Source organism: Orcinus orca, chromosome 15 (assembly GCF_937001465.1).
Source record: "Orcinus orca chromosome 15, mOrcOrc1.1, whole genome shotgun sequence".
NCBI classification, from domain to species: domain Eukaryota; kingdom Metazoa; phylum Chordata; class Mammalia; order Artiodactyla; family Delphinidae; genus Orcinus; species Orcinus orca.
This window is the reverse complement of record NC_064573.1, coordinates 65,767,621-65,791,313: the sequence shown is the minus strand read 5'-3', so window position 1 is coordinate 65,791,313 and position 23,693 is coordinate 65,767,621. Positions and strand designations below refer to the sequence as shown.

General features: G+C 41.1%; 1 protein-coding gene across 10 annotated transcripts in view; it reads right to left on the bottom strand.

Annotated features, from left to right (window-relative positions):
- EIF4ENIF1 (eukaryotic translation initiation factor 4E nuclear import factor 1) overlaps window positions 1–23,693 on the bottom strand; it is a 46,522-nt gene that overhangs the window by 2,901 nt on the left and 19,928 nt on the right. For 8 of the 10 annotated variants that reach the window (XM_049698046.1, XM_033412864.2, XM_033412863.2 and 5 more), the window contains 13 exons: window positions 23,537–23,664; window positions 20,253–20,539; window positions 19,798–19,996; window positions 16,054–16,229; window positions 10,870–11,005; window positions 10,484–10,663; window positions 9,627–9,859; window positions 6,485–6,556; window positions 5,862–6,045; window positions 4,853–4,932; window positions 4,374–4,516; window positions 1,776–1,860; window positions 376–508 (listed from right to left, as the gene is read on the bottom strand). In XM_049698046.1, the coding sequence (XP_049554003.1) occupies window positions 376–508; window positions 1,776–1,860; window positions 4,374–4,516; window positions 4,853–4,932; window positions 5,862–6,045; window positions 6,485–6,556; window positions 9,627–9,859; window positions 10,484–10,663; window positions 10,870–11,005; window positions 16,054–16,229; window positions 19,798–19,996; window positions 20,253–20,539; window positions 23,537–23,664 (2,036 nt within the window). Of the gene's footprint in view, window positions 1–375; window positions 509–1,775; window positions 1,861–4,373; window positions 4,517–4,852; window positions 4,933–5,861; window positions 6,046–6,484; window positions 6,557–9,626; window positions 9,860–10,483; window positions 10,664–10,869; window positions 11,006–16,053; window positions 16,230–19,797; window positions 19,997–20,252; window positions 20,540–23,536; window positions 23,665–23,693 lie in introns of those variants that run through there. The other 2 variants (XM_004283689.4, XM_033412869.2) reach the window with 2 other exon arrangements.

Below are 23,693 nucleotides of genomic sequence, written 5' to 3'. Positions count from 1 at the left end.
TCTCACACACCTCCTATATGCTTCACCCACTGCAGGTTTTATTAGATGATTAGTCTCTACAGACTGGAGAGAACCTTTCAGAAATAAACCTGGTTGAACTTTTATTAATTTGCCAAATAAATGTACTAATAATTCAAGCCAAAATAAGGATCCTAAACTAATGCTTGTTCTTCCTAATACCAGCACTCATGCCTGCCACTGTTAGATTGGTCAGAATTTCAAGTGGCTTAAGTAACTGTGAGCTGGTCCAACCCTTCTCACTGTTAGACACAGAACTGTGGTCCAAAGCAACCAGGGGTCTTGCCCAGGGCTTTGCAGGCTGATGCTCTGTCACATACGTTATTGGGCAGTACATCCTCAACAGCTCTGCAGTACCTTCACTGGGCTTCTGAGTGTCCTCTTTACTGTCACCAAGAGCTGCTTTTCCAGATGCTGGCTCCTCCTTGCTTTTCTCTTTGCTCTCGTACATCTTACGAATCACTGAGGTAGGAGTGAAGGAAGGAGAAAGCTGCAGAGAAAAACAGTATTAACACATTCTTTAAATGCCTTTCCTAATCAGCTGGCCAAACTACTGAAGCTGAAGAGTCCCCTTCTGGCTACATGTGGCAGAGGCCAACTCCAACGTCTGGTCTCTAGCTGCTGGAAGAAAAGCAACAGGATGGGCCAAATAGGCGGTGGCCCAAGTGCACCATCCCATGCTCACAATTTCATCAAAACATAGATTTAGCTCTAGCATAAAGGTAGTTGAAGCACAGAAGCTTCAATCTACCTGTCTGCGGTGATGGGGATCTGCCTATGGCAGCCTCTGCTTCAGGATTAGGCTGGGAAGGGGGAAAGAACATGGCCAGAAGTATACCCTGCAACAGCAGCCCTCCCAGCTAGGAAAGGACATTTCAGCGACAACCACAGAACCTAAATTTCTCTATACTTGTAGTGTTTCCCATCTTAACCTGGCTACCAGAAAATCCACAATTATGTTCTTAAAGGTCTCCTCAGCCACCAGTACTCACTATTTGGGGTCATTTCTTCCCACCTCTTTATTGCCTACTTTTACATTGATGATTTTATTATGCATGCAACTTTTCTCATTAAACAATCCCAAATCCTTGATGACAGGAGACAGGGCATGAATTATGAACAGAAAAGCTCTTAGATCCTGCCTTCAGGGTGCTTAGTGCAAAGACCCACTTGAGGTCCTGAAGTACAGAGCAATAGTCTTTTCCCCTTATCAGCTTTGACTAGGTGATAAAGGTCTGTGGGGGGATGAAACCTAAAAAAGGTAAATAATGCTGGTACACGAGTCGGCTGTAAAACTTGACTTGTCACCACAAGTAAGCAAATCTCTCTATCCCAGCCTTAACTTGTATTGAGACCTGAATCTGAATTCGTGAACTCCCACCATGTTTCTCTGGACTTCCCATGCTCCAAGCCCAGTCACCTCACCTCCTATCCTTACCCCTGTCCTCCCCTGCTCCCCACTCCAATTCTTCATTTGTTTGAACATATCACACCACGCTGTATGCTCTGGCCCTTACTTGTCTATCTCCTGGAACACACTTTCCCCAAGGTAGGGGCTTCACTAGAACTTAGAATCCTGAGTTAGACTGTATCCTGAGAGGGGAGGGCCTAATAAATAGGCAGGCATAAAAGTCTATTAAATCACTGACTCCTGTGGAAGGCACTCAAGGACATTTTGGGGTACACAGTGATCCAACATAGGCACAACCAAACAGGGAGAAGCCTAGGAGTCATTCACAAAGGCAAAGGTCACTGACCATGCTTGTGATGGAGGCGGCTGGGGCAGGGGAAGAGGAATTCCCTCCGTGCACAGGTGCTGGTGACTTGGTCACTCGCGGTTGCCTGTGAACAAACCAATTATCAGTGTGAGCCCCAAGCTGCTCAAACTCCAAGTTCTAAAACCACATAAAACTCAAGGCCAGCCTAGGAAGCATCCCATTTCCTTTCTTCAATTCAATTTCCCAAGCATTTAATAAGTGTCTAACATATGCAAAACCATGTGCTAAGTTCTGAGGAAAGACAAAAGCTTAATGATACATGGTCCCGTGCCTTGCAAGAACTCTCATCTAGGGGAGATACTTACTAACCTAGGGCAAACAAGGAATGTCAATATTAGGGTACCAACAAAGTACAATGGGAAAATGAGGGGTAGAAGGAATGAGAGGATACCCCTACGATGCAGGGACTTTGCAAAAGCTTCTCTTGGAAGGAGCTGCATTGAGTGTGCCAATGATAAACTACAGACGGAGAACAATGATTCAGGTAGAAGGAACAGGTACAGGGACTCAGGAAGGCCTTGGGAATGTAGGGTTATCCAGCGCTAGTGTGTAGTTTACTTGCTGACTATTCCAGTGAGGTAGGCTAGGGAGGGCCTTTATTCTGTAGGGCAGGCTGTGCTCCAGAAGGTAGGGAGCAACACTGAGTAGTACAGTGCCTGGCATAGAACTGAGGCTCTGTGAGACACTGATTCAAGTCAAATAGAGCACCAAGACTTTGAGCTATTTTAGGACCCAGTTACATGAAGCATTCCCCGCTACTCCTGGTCTACACACAGGGTTGGTCCCAGGCTTCCCTTATCAAGTTTAAAAGAGCAGACTTCCCTTCTCTCCCCAGACATCCTACTTATTCTCTCTTAACTTGGAAGAAAACAGGAAACAGCTGATGACATAAACAGGCTGAGAGAAGAATGAACTATGTGAGCTCACTGGCTAATCAAAGCTTCACTGCATTTCAGCCATGTCAGACCTTGTTCTGCAAAGGCCAAAGCTCCAAGTACAGTCAATGATTCTGGAAGTTCTCTGACTCATAAGCAGATGGGAATCCTAAACTCATGGCTTCTTTCCAGTCTGTACCAGGTAAGCCCCAGTGCTGCCACCCTGAGACTCTATGAGTATGATGACAAGGGGAGAGAGAGACAGTAGTACTCTGGGTGACTAAGAGGTAACCTCCAATCTGGTGGTTCTGCACGACCTATCATTTATTCCTTCTGATAAACATATTTAAGCACCTACTATGTGCTAGACACTGTTCTAAGTGCTGGGGATACAGCAGTAAACAAAACAATCTCTGGCTTCATTACATTCTTGTGTTTGCAGGATAGAAGGGTTACTATGGGCAGGGAGACAGAAAAAAAAATATGCTAGAAGGTGATAGGTTCAATAAAAAAATAAAGCAAGGCAAGGAGAAACCATATCTGTTGGGGGACACAATTGTGTACACGGTATTCAGGGAAGGCCTGCCATTTGATCTAAAAATAGAAGGCTCCACTGACAGTGACTTGGATCTACCTGCTAGCTTCAAGTAAGTCACATTTTAAAAACCTAAGTTTCTGTATCTGTAAAATGCAGTTCTTTACCCCATCTACCTCACAGAGTTGTTGCCAAGAGCAAATTAAATTGTGGATATCAAAAGTGCTTTGAAGGTCAACAAATCGTTACATTGTAGACAGAAGTCCAGTGAAGGGGCTTGGCAGACCAGTCCTGAGCTCTCTGTTTAGGCTGAGGGCTATATATCAGACACATTTATGCAAGGGAATGGGGTACTTACTGGTCCCAATGTTTTCTGAAAGTTTCAACATACAAAACCAGCTAAAGGAAGACACTGAGACAGCAATTTTAATAATCACATCAAAACAAATACGGCTTAAGTACCAAATACTATATGGGGCAGGAGTACAGTGTTCAAGGATGCATATTTTGGTGATAAAACTAAAAATACGAAGGTGGTGATTACTTTTAAAGACTGGACAATGGTCACTTCTGGAGAAAAGGGGTATTATCGGGATAAGGCACAAGGAGGGCTTCTGGGTAGCTAACGAGAGTTTACCTTACAATAAGCCATACATTTGCTTCATGCAGTTTTCTGCTTATTTTATTTTACAATAAAAAAGAACAATATTGCTACCCTTTCCTCCCCAACTTATGGTTCATTTCATTTCACTACTTGTTGAAACTAGTGGAGAGAATGGGAGGAGAGTGAAGTCAGTAATCATTTGTTAACAGTTCTGACCAACAAACCTGAATCAAGGCACAGTTTGATACTCAACAAGGAATCTGAGGGGGAGGAAGCTAGGTGTAGTTTTACTTTTCATCATTTCATAAGCATAACTGCAAATAAGTAGCTATGCTAGCTACATCTGTAAAAACGAATCCGCTAAATGAAAAATATAAATAAAATTATATAGGATGAAAAGCCTATGCCCCTGCACTAGAATTCAATCATACGATTTCCTCTACTGAACATTCAGGAGATGGAACTGTCACCATATATTGTATAATATTTCAGTGTGTAAAACAGAAGTTATACTATGGATAACTAATTTGCAAATCTCCACAAGGGTAGGATTAATAATTTACCTGTTTCTGAATCCATCTCTGGTTCTGTCCACCTGTGGTTTGCCAAAACCAGGCTGGTAGAAGTTTGCTGCCTGCACTGCAAGGTCATGTGGCAGGGCCAGTCCCTCCAAAGCTGCCTGTTGCAATTCTAGCTGGCTCATCTGCTGAACAGAAGTGGCAGAGGGGGGTCAGCAGAAGAATGACAGTCAGTGCACTTTCTACAAAGGTCTCTCTTTGCTCTTTTGGGAAAGGTATGTTTAAGCAGCAGCTGAGAGAAATTAAATACTGCAAACCTGACTAAACTATGCTGCCATCCACTGAACAGAATTTCAGCTATTTAAGTATGACATAATTTCACCAATTTTCTAGCCTTCACTGAGCTTGAGTTATAATTCAAAACCACTTCCAAGCATTGCAGCAATTTAATTCTCTATCCCACAAGCAACAATAAGGGTAAAAAGCAAGCAACAGATTAAGTTTGAGAAAGAGCTCAGCCAGACCTGGGCTGTGACAGGGCTCATGGGCTTGCGCATGCCTTGGAATGGATCTCCGAGAAGCTGCTGTGGTCCTGGTGTGAAACCTGTTGGGAAGGTTAAAGATTCAGTGCATGTCAAGATAGCACCTGTCCCTCCAAGAGGCATTATCACCAATGCATGCTGCTCCTCGCTGAACACCATCTCTTTCAGGAAGTACTGATTTCCTGGGCTGATGATGTCTCTCTTCTTCTGTGGACCTCAATCAGAGCACTTAATGACTCAAACTGCTGGTATCTATCTTCCCAGCTAAGCTGTCAGTTTTGTTTCTTTCAGAGCCGAGACCTCTATCTGGGAGAGAATAGCTTTTCTAGCCAGTGATTTGGCCCATTGCAACCACACCAGCTGATACCAAAGCAGAGGCCAGTGCTCTGAGGTTCATACTCTTTCCATTATATCTCCCTAATTGTGGAAAGATTACAAAAACTTCCTCTCAAGGTATGACTGGCAGGGGCCAGAGCAGCCAGCAGCCTAAAGTGGTCGCAGGTGCAAGAACACTGAGATTGTGTACAACACTTTGCTAAGACAGCTTTCTGGAAGTGCTTCTTCCATTCATGTTCTGAATTAGCCACAAGACCTCCCAGTTGGTCGTGTACAACTTCACCAGGTTGGTAGAGAGCCACTACTCTGACTTCTCTATTAAGGAAAAACCTATGGAGCCAAATTAACTTTTCTAGATTGAATTCCCAAAATAAGGAAGATGACTAAAAAGCTGGATCCAATTTAGATCAACCTCAAAAGTACAAAACTTCACCATGAACCTATTTATCTAGAAGGGCAGCTGGATAATAAACTATCTTCCACATCTGTGTCCTTACCACCCCCTGAAAAAATCATAACAAATTAACACATTTCTTTTTAAACTCTTCAAGGATACCCATGAAAAAGACTTTGCCAGTTTTAAGGGAGAGGTATAACCTAGGGGAAGGGGAGGGGAAATGATAACAGATAGGCATCTACGCACAAAAGCATTTACCAATTGGTGATGGTATTCTGGGACGAAGGTAGTCTGCTGAGGCTGCTCTCGTCTGAAACACCCGTGACAAGGGAGGAGAGGGTGCTCTTTGGCCCAGTAAAGATGTCGTAGGCTCCAAGCTCCCCATAAGGCCACTCAGAAGATTGGAAGAAGCAGGTCTCTGAACAGGTGGACCCAGAAGTTCCTAAAGGCAGAAAAGTCAAATCCTTGTGAACAAACCTAGTTCTTCCTCCTAGTCAGAGGTTGCCAATGATGAATCTCCCTCCTGTTGCACTAAAGGACTTGGCACATGTACATTCAACAAATTGCTCTGAATGTTCAGCTACCAACATTTCCTTTAAGTTAGTGCTACAAATATAAGTTAGATACTTTAAATTTCCATAGAAATTGCAAGCCTGCAAACTGGAAACCAAGCGCTAACTTCATCATCTTTTTTAGCCACCTACCCACCCCACATTGAGATTAACAAGCGACACAGAACTATGTCAGGCAGCAACATCATATCCTTCGTTGCCGGGCAACATGGATCATTCTCTAAGGCCCAAAGGTGGACCACCACACAAAACCAGTTCAGAGGACTACTGTTCAGGACTCCAAGGCCTCGGTATAAGATTGTGAAGTACCTGCAAGATGTTCTTAGGGACAGGCTGGCTTGGAATCTCAGCAGGGGACATCAAATGGCTTTCAAGCGTTCGCTAAAAAAATCAAAGGAAAACTGGTTTTAACCTTCTTACTTACTAAACTTATTAATTGGGGACCACCACAAGAAAACATAAAAACTCCCCAGGGAGTTGGCACTTAACAGCAGAATTATGTCCATATCACAGAAAAGTCAGATCAACTTGTCCCACTCTCTCATCACACAGGTCCCAAAGATCTCGGAACAGAAAGAATTTTCACATGTACGTGCAAAGTCCACTCAGAGACCCTCAGACAAGGTCTTTTCTGTGGTAACCCTAAGTCCATTTTACTATTTCTAACACTGTGACCAAAAGAAGGGGAAAAGAAAATGGTGAAACAGGAACACTTATTTACTGAGAAGGCACAAGTAGGAAATTTTGATAATCTATAGATTTTAATTTGAGGCAACCTTTGCTACCCATTGTCTTTAACAAGATTTATAGACCATAGATGGTACGAAAAACCTAGTAACAACATGTGAGTTTGGCCAAAATTGTTATATTTCAGAGTTTCATATTTCAGGAAATTTAAACTTTATTATTTTTTAACAAGCTACTCCAAATGGGTCTCATATACAGGGCAAAATTCATATCCTCCACTTTTAGCTCTTTTAATGCAGCAGCAGTTATATTTTGCATCGAACTTGTATTACCTCTGGTGCTTCAGGACATCCTTGTGTCCATTTAGCTCTGCCTGAAGTGCTTTCTCTGTCAGTTTCCCTTCCACAAGCTGGAACTGCCAAGGTCCACAGCAATGTCCTCGGGAGTGACAAATAGCCCAAAGATATCCAAGTGTTTCATTGCTGGTTTTGGAATTGGAACTGACCGTAAATGATTTTAATAAGATCTCCTCAAGAGTCATTTAATTCCGTTTAACAAAAACAAATAGGCGGGCTTCCTTGGTGGCGCAGTGGTTAAGAATCCGCCTGCCAAGGCAGGGGACACAGGTTTGAGCCCTGCTCTGGGAAGATCCCACATGCCGTGGAGCAGGCCTGTGTGCCACAACTACTGAGCCTGCGTGCCACAACTACTGAAGCCTGTGCGCCTACAGCCTGTGCTCCACAACAAGAGAAGCCACCGCAATGAGAAGCCCGTGCACCGCAACGGAAAGTAGCCCCCGCTCGCCGCAACTAGAGAAAGCCCGCACCCAGCAACGAAGACCCAACACAGCCAAAAGTAAATAAATAAAATAAACAAATTTATTTAAAAAAACCCAAAAAACAAAAAAAACAAATAGGCAACTTTATACTACATGGCTTACTATATTTGGAGGATAGTGTCTACAATTTAATTTGAAATAGAGTTTAGACTGAACCAACGTGTCCTATTTTGGGGATAAACAATATGATTGAACCAAAACAGAGGCAGATCAGAAATAGTATACATAACACAGTCACAGTAACTAAAAGCTTGGAAGAACTCCATGACTTAAACAACAATATGCAAATCAAGTAATATTTTGGGATAATGCCCGGTGCACTTATTACATTATTTTCTTGTTGCTTTCTTTTCTAGGTTGAGTTTGTGTTACTCTTTGCCTAGCACCTTAAATTATATCATCCATTCCTTTATGCGTGTGTTTGAGGCTCATTCCCTCAGCTGAAGCCAGATATATTTCAGAGCACTGAAACCCCAACATCATACCAGTTATCCTCACAACTCCGGGTCAACTGTGTTAATATCAAACCCTAGAATCATATCTGAAAGAAGATGTTCAAAAGCATCAGGTAAACTGTTGAATTCCCCTGCTCCCATTTCTTTACTTACAATAAAAGTGGCTATTTACAAGATTTGATCCCTACCACTGTAGTCAGCACGTAATCACCATGACATAAAGGTACTGGGTTGACCAAAAAGTTTGTTTGGGTTTTTCCGTTAAATCACAGAAAACCCCAAATGGACTTTTTGGCCAACCCAATAACAAGAAAGCAGGACAGGATAGTTTGCAGTCCTGTAATCTGGTCCTCATTTGAAAGCATTTATATCTAGTAATTCTTTGCATGGAAATTATCTAAAGCAGCTTACAAGGAACATTCCCCTATTACTGGCATGGTGTGGTCAGATACACAGAAGTAAGTCTATCTTATACCTATCTGAGATGCCTCCTTTCAGAGGCAGAGAGTCAGGTAGGTAGGCCAGGAACAATGGCGTCTGTTAGGATCTAGCACTAACAGCTGGTCAGAAAAGAAACATCAAAAATCAGCTGCCCTCCACTGGTACAAGGCACAATGAAACAGCTACTTCTCCCATGGTTAACCTATAGCTCTCAGACAATAAGGTGTCAGGAAAAACAAGAGACAAAACTCAGTTTGGTAAATTTGCTATAACATAGCAACTAGAGTAAGTATGTTTTTATTTATTATTCAGATTTACCATTTCCCTTTCACTTTGTATCATCAAGGGTTAGCAACAGTAACACATAGACCATGGCTGAGAGGCACCCTCTAAATGTGTTATGACAAAGACCAGTATGTGCTACACACCTGCATTTACTGACATGCAGTCACCTTGTAACCCAACTTCATGTCTAAAGGTGTTTTATAAGTTTGGAGTCACAGCTTTTTTTTATTAGTAAATTAACAGAATGCAACTGTCTTGAAAAATTCATCTTAGATACTTTACAAATGATATGTATACCTGTCAACTGCCTAATCAAGAAAGCAAGTAATCTCAGGTATCTGGGAGTAATTAGAAGTTGTGAAAAGATTTTACTCTAAAAATATGGTTAAGTTACTTTAACTTAAGTAGCCGAATAAACTGAAAACCTTCTCTGGAGCTCATTCCAAAAGGTATGTTTACACCTTTTTTTTTTTCAGCAGTGAGTTAAGATAAGCAAGTTATGTCTGAATCTTTCAATCGCTGTACTGTCATGCACAGTAACTACAGATTAACCACAAGCCTGCTTTTTCAAGTAACAAACAGTATAGCGATAATTAAAAAACACACAAAAGTAGCAAGGACCAACTGACTAATAAAGAATTTCCAACTTACTCGGAATACCTTTTTTAAAAGCCATTTATTGGGTGGGAAGTGGAATAGAAAGAGGGAAAAGGAGAAAAGGTTGGGGTTTGTGCCAAATACTTACGCTGACTTTGGGCTGAGAAGGCAAAGTCCCACTTGCCTTCATGGTGCTCACTAGCTTGTTGAATGCAGTCATATCTCCATCTTTTCTGAGCTGTCGATTGCTGGTCACAGTACTCAGGGTCTCCTCTAAATGCTCTGCCATAAAGGGAGTTGAATTCTTCACCTGCTGGTCCACCTTCAAGCCCTTGAGCCCTGCTTCTACCTCTTCCACTGAAAGCACAACCCCTGAATGTGCTGAAAGGTTGAAAAAAGTCCAGGTTAAGCGAAGCAAAGGAATGCTCTTTGTATACCATGATGGTTAAGGTGAAAATAATTTATTTCACAGTTGAATTGAGGTGGTCAGAAAAGGCTGACACCAAAAACAGACAAACTGAAGGCACTGAGATCCTGCAGGAGGACTTCTTATAATGAGTCTTTTGGAGACTTATTACCAGGGACAGGAATCCCAGATGGCCCAACATGAGAAAGAGTGCTACCTGCACTATGGTTAATATATCACGAAGGTTGTATGTTGAGGGCTTAATAACCTAAGCAAGAACATGGCAGACTGGGGCAGAGGTGTGAGGAGCTGCCAAGTTATGCTCGGGAGGACTACAACATTCACGGGAGTGTTATACTCAGGCTCCAGGTAAGGAGGACTTAGAAGAAAAGTTCTTACCATGGAGCTTGTGACCCAGTGACTACCAGATTCTCAAAGAGGTGGTACTGTTTGATAAAAAGTTTTTTTGAAGAACATTAAACAAAACCCACCATTATCTGACTTTTGATGAGATAGCAGTCTGTTAGAACCAATTCTGCCATTAAGACAGAGCATCCAAATGTTTCAAATATCTAAAGCAGACTCTAATAAAAACTTACAGCTCTCTTTAAGCTTTTCTTTATTTGCAGAAAGGCTGGAAAGGAGAGGTTTTAAATCCACTTTGGCTTTCTGTAGCATTTCTAGAATATCCACTTTATTTTCAGCATGGTCTTCTAATGGTATAGGAGCAAAATAATTCCCCGAGTTCTGTCCAGGAGAGAGGATGGCTTGTTCCAGACCTAGTATTGCAAGTAAATATATTCATAATTAATTGGTCCCAATAAAGCACAGAAACATATCTTCAACAGTATTAAAAGGACACCAATTGAAGGGTTTTTTCAGTATCCAGAAACCCTTTAATGGACCCCTGACTAATGAAGACAAAATGAACCATATCAGGGAAAGCTCAAGTCTACATTAAGACCAGAACCTGAAGCAATTTTACCTGCAAGTCTCTCCAGCTCTTCATGTGGTGTTGACCCAAGACTGCTGGATCGGCTTCCTGATCGGCTCGGGTTAGAGAACCACCTACTAAATCGACTGGCAGAGACTGACCCTTCTCCCAAAACATCTTCTATCATCTAAAGGGAAAGATAAAAGAAGCTAAGATAATAGTTTCTAGGTGAAAAGGACAAGAAGGTTCAAATTTTAAGAAAGGGTCACTTACTTTGAAACTTCCTTTGATGCTGCTGACCTGAAGGCAAACACCCTCAGAACTTAGGATTCTGATCATCTTTAACTTTTCTTCCCCTCCTGGATCATTTCTGAGTAACCCAAACTTGGGCATAACCAACCATGTATTCTCTAAGCATATAAAGCAAAACATCTGTGCTACAGAAAGTGTTCTGGTTTTCTATTTTTGCCTCATTAGAAAATCCATCAATGTTCTAAGAGGGTATAGTTTTGAAATCAAAATCAGCACCAGAGTAAAGCATTCCATTGCCAAGCTGATGAGTGACCTTCAACTAAGCATCAGGTATGGAGAGCTGATGAAAGAAAACCCTTGCTTCAGACTTCAGCAACCTCAAGGTTGTAATAAACATCATGAAATCCAATGCTGACAATTTCAGAACCCAAAAGCTAAAAAGTAGAGCTCATAAAGATCATATTTCCAAGTCATATTTCCTAGTCAAAGTCCAAGTCAGAATGTGAAAGATGAACTTTTAATTGATCTCTAATATCTGTTTGAACTTAATGGAAAGTTTTCAGGTGTTCGTTTTCTTTTAGATCTGACCTCCATAGTTTTTGGTTTAATAATAAGAGCAATTAAATGATGCACTATGATCAGAAGTAATTTCTTCAACGCTGTTTCATAACAGCAATTTCTATTACCAATCCTTCTTAAAAACTAAATTTAAGCATTGAAAATGAAATTTTCAGTTGTACCCTATTATAAATCTAATTAAATATCCAAAATGACCTTTATGCAGTTCTCTTATCAATATTTAGAAAAGACAAGATAAAGCAAATATCAATCCCAAAATGAGGCACATCCTTGACAATAAGGCATAAACAGAAAACAGGTTTTTCTCAAGACTGGTACATAGATGACAGAGTTAGGGACTTTGTTTTATCTGAAGTCTAAAACCCCCAGTTTCTAGTCAAAGTTCAGCAGTGGAAGGTTAGATTTATTCTTTTATTCTTATCTGGAAGAATTTTCTCATAACACATACCCAATCTAAGCCACAAATAATTCTCTTGAACACAAGACCGAGACATTGATTACTTGTGGTACTTCTATTTTCTTAGGTATTATTCAACAGTTTCAATCACATTCCACTTGTAGACTCTCATACCTTAAATAATGCTGACTTTTTCTTTTTTCTTTTTTTTAGGGCAAAGACCAATTTTTTTATTGGATTTGGCTTTGACAAGTACTGGCAAACCCTGCAGACATGAATACAAAATGATTGTAAACAAACAGGCTGTGCCAGCAAATGCTGACTTTCAAGTCCACTAATTTGCAATCATTAAATTATAGGAGAAGCATTAGAGTGATGTTTCACTGTGAAAAATTGGGAACTGTACCCAAAACCCAACCACCTTGGTGATAAACAGGAATTTTTAAAAGTAAAAGCTACAGCTGTTTAAAATATTTTAATTTTGAAAAGAGTTTGAAATTTTAAAAATAGTAAAAATAGCTTTGCACTTTGTTTTTATTTCCTCTGATCATATTGTATAGGAAAAAAGCCAGAAGATACACAGGAGGAACATGAAAAAGTAAGGGAAGTGAATATAAGGTATCTGGACATTTTCTAAAGATTTGACAGTAAGTGTTAAGAAAGTCATTTCCATATTTTGATCAGTGACCAACTTTGTTTGTTAGAGAAGCTAAGTTTTATTATAGCTAAAACATAAGTAGAGACAGTCGCTTTTACACACCACTTACTATAAATGCCAATTTCAAGAAGCTAGAGCATTTTGAACCCAAAAAGAATCTTAAGAGTTTATCTAGTCAGTCATTTTTTACCAGAGCCAGCAGGGATACTCTAATACCAGTCCCTCCCTCCCTCCCCTTATGCACATTGGTACTCAGCTGACTGCCGCTACATCCCACAGCCTAAGCTAGTCAAGAAGAGGAGACTGTGAACTGCAGTCTGGTATGTTTCAGCTGCTCTTTCTAGACTACATTTTTAATAGCATTTTTAAGGTAACCTATATGACTGTTAGTTTGGTCCGTTAAGGGTCATTTAGACTAGTCATATCCTAGGATTCATATTATTCTGATACAGATATTGTGAAATATTTTTGCTCTTTGACAATTACTAAGTTTTACTAATCAATGCTTTTCTTTCATTACTTTCCACTTTTATGGAAATTTCCATATTTCTGTATTTGTTTCACTCTAGCTTGATTTTTCTTTGGATTTATAATGAATGCATTTAAGGCTACACACTTTCACCTTAGCACACTTTTGATTATTTCACCAAGGTTTTTCTATGTCATGCTCCTGTTCATCACTCTACATAGTTTAGGATTTGTTTTGATTTCGTTTTTCTTCATTCAAAATACTTCTATGGGGCTTCCCTGGTGGCGCAGTGGTTGGGGGTCCACCTGCCAATGCACGGGATGTGGGTTCGTGCCCCGGTTCGGGAGGATCCCACATGCCGCGGAGCGGCTGAGCCTGTGCTCCGCAACAGGAGAGGCCACAGCGGTGAGAGGCCCGCGTACTGCAAAAAAAACAATAACAAAAACAAAATACTTCTATGTACCTGTTATGTATCAGGTACTGTAGTAAGAGCTGCATATCTAAAATCAGCTTATTTTTAATTACATAACTGAAATTATTTGCACATGTGATCTAAATTTTCATTTTGTACAGATTTTCGTGGCTGTCAACTTCTGATGTATTGCAATGCCAGTAAATATAGCTTAAAAATATAGGTGTAATTCTGTTTATGCCAATTAATACCCAACATCTGTGGGGCCTACTAAGTGCCAGGTACTATACCTCAAACAGTTTATATCATTTGTCAGTTGATATTCAAATCTTATATAGCCCTTCTTATTTTTCCCAATTGACTGGTCATTTTCTGAGCATTATAATAGAGTCCAGCTGGTTATACAGCACAACCAGAGCATCTCTTTTTACTGATCCCAGCTTTGCTTTTAAGTGAATCTATTATAGAATATACACCTTAATGAGCAGTACCTCCATGAAAAGCATGGAGAGATTTCCTAGCCAGGTACCTTCTCAGAATTAACCAAGTTTTGATTGAGGGTGAGGGCCAAAGGATAAGATGGTGCTGAGTTCCTATTCCTCCCTTTTATGCTTTATAGGCAGTATAGTTGGGGGGAATTAGGAGTAAAGACTGTTAACTGAAACTACAAAAATTAGAATTCAGTTTCCACTACTAACTAGCTATGTGACTTTAGGCAAGTTATTTAAACCTCTTTGTGCCTGCCTTCCTCACCTGTAAAACAGAAACAGTAGTAATCTAACTTACAAGAGTTTTGTGGGGATTAAATGACTTATTGGATACAAAGCCTAAAACAATCAGCACTGTATGCATGTTACCTATTATTAAAAGTTTAGTTTTGAATTCTTCCTCTGCCTAGTTACACAGGTAAGTTTCACAGGTACTCACATTTGGAGCCAAGTACAGGCCTCTAAATTTTGACCTTTTGCTGTGAAAACTTTTTACAATAAGATTTCCATCTGTCTTCTAGGAGAATGCAAAAAAAAAATGTCACTAAACACAGCTGGTATAAAAATAAAAAATTACTGTCCCCTCAAAAGCTAAGAATTTGAGAGGATCACTCAGTTTTACATCAAGTAAATTAAACTCAAATCTGAATGCAACCCTTCCGCTCATAGTGAGCCAAAGGACTACTGGCCAGCTCACTGTAAGTGACGTATCTGGCTAGAGGACTTACAGTTAAAACTGTGCTAGAACTTAAGGAGCAAAACCACGCAGCTGCCGGCTGATCTGCAGCCGCCCTCCACATATTCCTGAACAGCGCTATAGAAAAGTGTGGTCTTGGGCCAAGCTGGTCCACAATGAGGTAAGCTGAGAGTCAGAGTAAATGCTTAGCAACTTTTATAGCAACTGGGCATTGCTGTGATATTTGTACTTTATACTAAGGTACTGGTCCTCAATGGATTGGAAATAAAACCTGGCCTTCACCATAGAGAATTTGAGAAGTACTGCCCTAGAACTCACCTGTGGCCTTGTACCTATCAGTGCTATGCAGTGTCTGCTCACCTATTCCAGGTGGCCATCTTTTAGGCTTTTGGGGGCAGGCAAATGACAAAGGCATGCCTCTCTGTCATGCCCAGCTTTGTCCACTCATGCAATGATCAAACAAGAAGCAGTTACAGTTAAGGAGTAGAGTAAGTTAAGTTAGAACCACTAGTTCTAAAGGACTGGTCAAACTTACTTGCTGTATTTCATGTCCTGTAAAGAACATCTGGGACGTACAGATGCTTTTGGTCAAATGGTTTTTAAAATTCTATTTCATCAGTCCTATGCACTCTTTCAGCAACCACAGAAAAATCTCAATTCTGGGGGCATAGGCCACAGTTTTATCTTTTCTCCAAAAATTTAATGAGGCATTACTAATCCCTAAATGGCCAAAGGGGACAGGAGCAAGGGCAGGTACCAAGTGAAGATTTGGGATGTCTTACTGTTTCTACTTTAAAAGTCGAGAAAGATTAGACCTCAACTGTTTAACAGCAACAGTGATAGTATCCCACATTCCTTTTCATGAAAGGTTTTCGGAACCATCACATCACACAGATACCACCTAACCAGCCTTACCCAAGGAATGCAGATCAGTATGATACTGATCATCAGTAATAAAAATCCACCTCCACAATAAGGCTCTATAACAAACACTTAACAACTTAAAAATAAAAGCAGACAATGTTCTTAAACATCTGAAGAATTCTTAATCCAATGCTAACAACCTGGAAAAAGTTAACTGGTATAGAATTCTCACTTAGTCATTTCCACTTAGCCTCTCAAAACGAAGCCAAAAAAATTCAAATAATATTTAAGAATAAAAGCCAAGAAACTCCCAATCATCTAGCAAAACAAAACTTTAAAAAGAGGTATCTTAAAGACTCAGGTCAAATTTAACCCTACAGTTGCTCCATCCATGTTGATAAGCATGCTGCTACACTCACCGAAGCCAAGCATGGCACCTTATCAAGGTTAAAGAACTCATTAAAGTCAAATTCTCCTGGGGACTGCTCGGGCAAGACAGCATCCCTTGGCACTTCCTGATCAGCAGCAGGCTCCTGTTCAAGGATGACCTCCACCTCATCCTCTTCGGCCACTCCTCCATTGCACTCGACCATGCCTGAAAGCAAAACCGGACAAAGACAGTCTGATCATGTAAACTGCTCCAGACATATTTTGTGGCCTCAGCATCATCACACATGCAGAAGAGCCACAGATGACTTTAAAAGCAGACTTCTTGTGCCAGTGCAGCACTTGCAATAGTAAAACAGTTCCCTTCCTATGGGAGCTAGAGGAGGAAAAAAGACTTAATAACAAGTCAGAACACCAACATGATTTAGGAAGGATTATGATCCCTCCTCTGCCCATTCTTCAAGTTTTCTATAATGTAGTGGATTTTTTTTCTAATTTTTTTTTTAAAGGACAATTTTTGAGCCTCTCTTACTGCTTAAAAATGGAATGAAATTAATTTGGCTCTGCTTTCACCCATGCATCTGCATCACCACTTTAAGTCAGGGTTCAGCAACCTAAGGTATTTACGTGAAACCTAGTCCAAGGGCAAGTTTCATTTGCCTACTGATTGTAGTTCATCCTTCAAGGCAAAGCTCAAATGTCACCTCCACTACAAAGTCTGCACTGCCTACCCATTTTTACCCTACCAAAAAATTAATCACCACCTTCTCTATAATGTTTGCGTTATCTCTCAGAGTACTTATCACACTATATTATAGGAACAGTCTGGTGAGACTGAGCTTTCTGAGGCAGGAAAGCTGCTCTCATCAGCTTTGTCTTACTCTGCAGTGCCCGGTTCATTTAAAACTGAGTTATGTCTGGTTGTTAGCATGGGAAGATAAGGTCTAAGAGAAGCTACCAAGTTTCCATTGATGGAAGCTAACATCTTAGTTTTAGCCAGAGGATGGGCAAAAGGCAAAATCCTTCAGATAAAAACAGACTTTTTCCTTTTAAAATAAGTGCACTGAGATACTGGAAAATCAACTTATTAATTTGAAGAACAGAACTCCTAAAGCCCCTCCCTGCAAAAGCACCAATGTAAAAGCTGCCTATAGTTTCAAGATCACAGCAGACATGAAGTCCTCCTAGGAAAAAAAAAAAGTGCCAAAGCCTGGACCCATCCCTTCTCAAAAGGCCCCAACAGGACTGTAGTCTCATTATTCATCCAGGATATTCTAGACCAAGAGAGGCTAAATGCTATCATCTGCTTTCATTCCAATAACACTTCAAAAAGCTAGACAACAAGGCAGGGGACAACAACTGAAAGGTTAAGTGGCTTGCTTACCCAAGGTCTCAATACTAGCAGGTGGCAGAAACTTCAACCCTAGGTGGGCCAGCAGTGCTCTTCCATGCTGTGCTGTGTGTGTAAGGCAGCACTGCCCCTCCACAGAGGTGCCTGCCGCCTCAGAACCCTGGGCCTTCTGAGGGCCTAAGGCAACTGGCGAGACGGACGTTTGTGAGCCATGGACAAGGCAACGGGCAGCCTCTCCAGTGGGTCAGCACACATTTACTGCCAACCAGCAGAGGTAAACGATGTTCCTTAAAGACTGACATTTAACTATAACGACTACTTTGGTGGAGGTATTTTCCTCATTTTACAGACAAAGAAACCAAGCCCTAGAAAAGGTAAACAACTTAATAGCCTAATCAATGCCAAGTTTGTGTCCTTTTCCACTAGAGCAGTGCTTCTCTCTAACTCATTTAACCCACCAGAACCTGTCTACCTACTTTAGGATGACAGCCAGAAGAGAGTCTGTACTTAGTTCATACTCTTACAAAAAAACTTTAGTATTTCTCCTATTCTCTCTTTTTTTTTTCTCCTATTCTCTTTTATTTTGTGTTGAGATGAGAACATCTCTTAACAGAGATGCAAGCAGCAGAAGTGCCCCATGTGTAATTTTATGCCAGCTTGAGAGCAAACTGGGCCTGACAACTGAGAGTGGGTAGGAACATGCATTAGCAGACAAACACAACTGGCCATTTATTATGATAGTCTCAAAAGCCAGGGACCCAGGAAAGATAACTAAGGGCAAGTGTTATTATCACATTTCAGAATGAACATATACTTTTCTTTCTTTTTTTTTTTTTTGGCTGCACTGCACGGCATGCAGAATCTTAGTTCCCCGACTAGTGATCGAACCCATGCCCCGTGGAGTCTTAACCACTGGACTGCCAGGAAGTCCAGAATGAACATATACTTTTCATTAGAGAGAATACAAATTAAAATTTTCTATCAGTGGAGGGTTTTAAACATTTCCTCCTTCTACATAATTGTTTTTTGTTTATAAGTGAAATACATATTCAAATTGTTTCATTCATCACCATCTGTACAATACCTAGCACTGGGCCCTGTAGAGTAGGTGCTCAACACACACCTGTATTAAAATCATGCAGGCAAGGAACACATTTGTCTTGTCCATGGCTATACTCCCAGCACTATTACATGCCTGCAGAGAACTCTACATACCAAGTTCAATGGAAAGCTGGAACACAGACATAAATGGACTCAAAGGTGCTCATCATCCCTCCCAGTCCTTTCGTTCTTGCAGCCAAGATGCAACTAGAATACCTGTTTATCTTAAACACAGTAGCTAGGGCAATTAACCAATGGGGTGAGAGAGCCCAGACCCCTGGATTCTATTGATACTTGAGGCACTGCCATTAAACCCACGGGACAGGGTCTTGGTTGTCACCTCTTTCCAGTCCTGTCTCTTTGCATCTGTAAGGTGAGGAGGAGGTGACACTACTGATATATTTTGCTACTTTTGGCTCCTCCCATGTTGATACAAGAATGGTTGAAATTCAGATTTCATCTCAGTTAAGAAAAAGATGGGCTTTTTCTCATCAGAAGCCTGATCTTTACCATGAGGTGAAAAGACCACACTTGCTGGTGCTGCTTTAGTCTGAGTGTGAGACAAAGGCATCTCTCAAAGGCAATTTAACAGCAAAGTCTCCCAGGTTACCCACCTGCCTCTTCCCTGCTTCCTCCCAAGACCACCAGCCTGGTCACTGCTCTGAACACGACTAGCGGGCCCCCACCCTTCACCAGGTACCCCTCGCACATTAGCTCTGGCTTCTTCTGTTTAGCAAGGAAGATACCTGAGAAAAGTGAGTATGGGAGAAGCCAAGTGACAACACTATGAAGGCCTAACACCATGGTGAAGGAGGTGGGCTCTGAAGCACAGCGTCTTATTCAACTCCGAACTTCCCTACTCACTTCTTCAGTGTCCACAGACAAGTCACATAAGCTGCCTGCATCTCCATTTGCTCATCTATAAGATGGGCGCAATAATATCTGCTTCACAGGGTTGTCAGAAGTAGGATTATATTGACAAAACGCTTACCACGTGTCCAGTACATACATGCTCAATAAATGAGACCCCTCATTATTTCTATCACATCCTCTTACCTCTGGGGAACCCTTTGGTGTACATAGTTCTCTTACTGGGTAATGGGAGACTTTTCTGTTTAGCACTGCAGGTAGGACAAATTGAGGAGACAGTAGTACAATCTACACACACTGAACTCACACTCAGGAAGCAGTTTCAAAATCAGACTTCAACATTAAAAACTTGCCACTTTTAACACTGGTGCCTATTCCTAAGTGTACAATTAAGCCAATTATAAGCACATCTCATTTCACAACAGTGAGCTTTCCTCTGAAAGTTTCTGCTGACCTTCCTTCACAGAGGCTGTCCGTCGCCTTGTTCTTTTTCTCCCCTTATGGTCTTCTTCCAGTATCTTATCATCAAAGCCAGTCAGCTCAATGGTTTCAGACTGACTTGTGGGTCCAGCTGAGAACCATTCTGGTTCTTCTTCTGTGTAGGAATCATTTCTTCTACGCTCAAAGACACGCTTACTATCCACAAACTCCCTCTGGAAAAGTACATAATGCAAAATAAAAAATAGGATTCTAGTTACGGCATTTCTACCTCAATCAAGGACTGATGAATTAAATAACGCTCAGTAGTACAATGAAGATGCTATGCTATAGACCTGAAGCCCCTCCCCAACCCCCAGCTCTCTGTTCCTCCCTCCGGCTTAACAACGGGCTATGTTCACCCAGCATTTCAGGGTAACCCGGTATAAACGAAGTGAACACACGAGGTGCCAGAGGATCTAGAAGACAAACCCTGAAACGCTTGTCCTTGTAGTCCCTCTCTCGGTCTCTGTCTCTCAAGTCTCGCAGGTCCTTATCGCTAAGACGGTGATCCTTCTCAAAGGTCCGAGCAGAGATTATCCTCCCACTGCCAATCCTTCGTCCACCAAGCAGGCGGAGCCCATCACTGTCTTTCTCCAATGGGCTTCCTGAGCGCCGGGAGCTAACAGCAGCTGTCACGTGGCAGCCCCCTCCAAAGCTTCGTCTCTGTGGGCTGAGAACAACATCTAAGTCATCTTCTTTCACACGCTCTCGAGGATCTGGAAAGATGCCGGAAAGAGAAAGTTAAGCAAACCAGCAAGGGCATTCTTCCTCTCTAGGTGGTCTGTCCATGACTGGTGGCCATGGGGGTACTGGAAAAGAGTCACCACTAAAACAGCTAGAGAGCTCACATATTTAACGAAGATGAGCAAACCTTCATCTCTTCGGAGGAATAAATATACTTTATAATCAATAATTTTCCATGATTAATCTCCATAATCCCTTTGTTTTGACTAAATCCCCCCCCCGCCTTTTTTTTTAAATTTGCTGCGCAGTGCAGCATGCAGGATCTTAGTTCCCTGACCAGGGATCGAACCCTCACCCCCTCCAGTGGAAATACGAAGTGTTAATCACTGGACCGCCAGGGAAGTCCCTTGACTGAATTCTTATCTATGTAATTATTAGCAAATGTTTTGTCAATTAATAAACTACAGTAGGTGTCAGTATTTGAAACAGTAACCACTTAAAAAGAAAGTAATGAAAGTATTGAACAGCTGAATATCCACATGCAAAAAGAAAAGACTTAAATTCATACCTACCACCATATACAAAAATTAACTCAAAATGGATCATAGATCTAAATGTAACCCCTAAAGCTATAAAACTTCTAGAAGAAAATATGGAGGAAATCTGTGACACTGGGTTAGCACAGTTTTCATAGGCATGACACCAGGAGCACAATCTATCTTAAAAAATGATAAACTGGGGCTTCCCTGGTGGCGCAATGGTTGAGAGTCCGCCTGCCTATGCAGGGGACACAGGTTCGTGCCCTGGTCCGGGAAGATCCCACATGCCGCGGAGCGGCTGGGCCCGTGAGCCATGGCTGCTGAGCCTGCACGTCCAGAGCCTGTGCTCCGCAACGGGAAAGGCCACAAGAGTGAGAGGCCCGTGTACCGCAAAAAAAAAAAAAAAAAAAAAAGATAAACTGGATTTGATCAAAATCTAAAACTTTTGCATTTTGTAAGTTACTGTTCAGAGAATACAAAAACAAGCCATAGATTGGGAGAACATATTTCAAAGAATATATCTGAGGGAATTTCCGTGGTTAGGGCTCTGAGCTCTCACTGCCGAGGGTGCCGGTTTGAACCCTGGTTGGGGAACTAAGATCCTGCAAGCCACAAGGCGTGGCCAATAAAAGAAAAGAATATATCTCATAAAGGACCTGTATCCGATACATATAACAACTCTTAAAAACTAAAAAGGACAACTGGTTTGAAGAGCCACTTCACCAAAGATGATATATGGATGGCAAATAAGTATATGAAAAGATACTCAACATTAATCATTAGGGAAATGTAAACCAAACAGTAATGTGATACATGCCTATTAGACTGGCTAAAATCAAAAAGACTGACCGTTCCAAGTGCTGATGAGGATGTGAAGCAAGTAGAACTTTCACACACTGCTGGTGGAAATGTAAAATGGGATAACCACTTTGCAAAACAGCTTGGCAGTTTCTCAAAACATTAAAGATACATCTACTATAGAACCCAGCCATCCGACTCTTAGATATTCAGCCGAGAAAAGAAAGCATGTCTATAGAGAGACTTGTACATGAATGTTCAGAGTAGTTTTGGTTAATAGTCAGAAACTTGAAACAACCCAAATGTCTATCAACAGATAAATTGATAAACTATGGCAAATTCACACAATGGAATACTACTAGGCAATAAAAAGGAACGAACTTTTATATACCCCAAAACATGAATGAATCTTAAAACAATTATTTTGAGTGGAAGAAGCTACCCAAAGAATACGTACTATATAATTCCATTTATGTTAAACTTCAGGAAATGTAAACTAATCTATAGTGACAGAAAGCCGACCAGTGCTTGCCTGTGGGGCGGGGGTGGAGTGTAAGAAGGGACACATGGGGTGCTAGGGAACTTTTAGCTGTGATGGAAATGCTTATTACTTTGATTGTGGTAATGGTTTCACATTGTATTCACATGTCAAAACATCAAATGGTACACTTTATGTGCCATTTATGTACCAGTCTATCGAATGCCAATTTTACCTCAATGAAGATGTAAGAAAAACATGTCACCACACACAAAAATTCTTCCTAGGAAGATCAGAAAACTAAAGATAAGTCCAAGTGAGGAAAACCTCCTTTAATCCTCTCACTAGAAACATTTCCTAAAATGTTTTGGTATGCACTTTTCCAGACTTTCCATGCACTGTCTGTTTTCGTCCAAAAATAAGACACAAAATAGACAGTTTTGCATAACTTGGTGAACATGTCTCCAACATGTTTTTACAGCTGAACACTCCTATATATGGATATACCAAAGTTTACTCAACTTCATTTCTACTGCTGGACATTTAGGTTGCTTCTAAGTTTTCATCTGTGTAGAAGGGTCTTACAGCTCAAGCTACAGTCATCACCCCATCTTCTTTGTTCAGTTCCAAGTTGGTTTTATGATGCGTGTTCCTCTCATCTCAAAAAGAGTTCCCTCTTGCTACTAGTTCCTTGACTAGCTTTTATATTGCCCGCTATCCATTTCACTTTTCTAGTTTAAAGGGGGAAAGGTATGGAAGATCAAACTTTACTCCAGTCGCAAACCACATCGAAACCCAGTATTCAGATCATACTCTATTGTGAATTAAGAACGGCCAGAACTAACTTATACCTGAGGAAAAGTCTCACCTGAGACTGGGCATAACCAGCTCTCCAGCGCAGCTTTAGGGTCCCCACATCTAACTCAGCTATCCACTTCAATGAAAGACCTGGTACTTTTAATTCAAAAGCACATAGCCTAATACAGTCTACTCACCACTGCTACATAGGAAGGCTATGATTTTACTCTGCTAATCAGAAATGAACTTTAAAAAAATAAAATAAAATTCAAAAAAAAGAAATAAACTGTTAAGTCAGTTTCCTGATAATGATACTTTCTCCCAATGCATAAAACTCTCACAGCTAAGAATGAAGCCAGCAGCAAAGAGCACTGTCTCCAAAACTGCTGCCCCCACTTCTCAGAGACTGTGCTCACCTACTATCCTGCGCACCAGGGAAGGCCGATCTGTATCTAACTCTTTCTTCAGACTTTCCATTGGTGAACTCCGTCCTGAAGCTGGGTAGAGGGAGGCATGCCACTTCTCAGGATCCCAGACACCATCACTGCAAGTCAAAGGGCACCAACAGTTAGA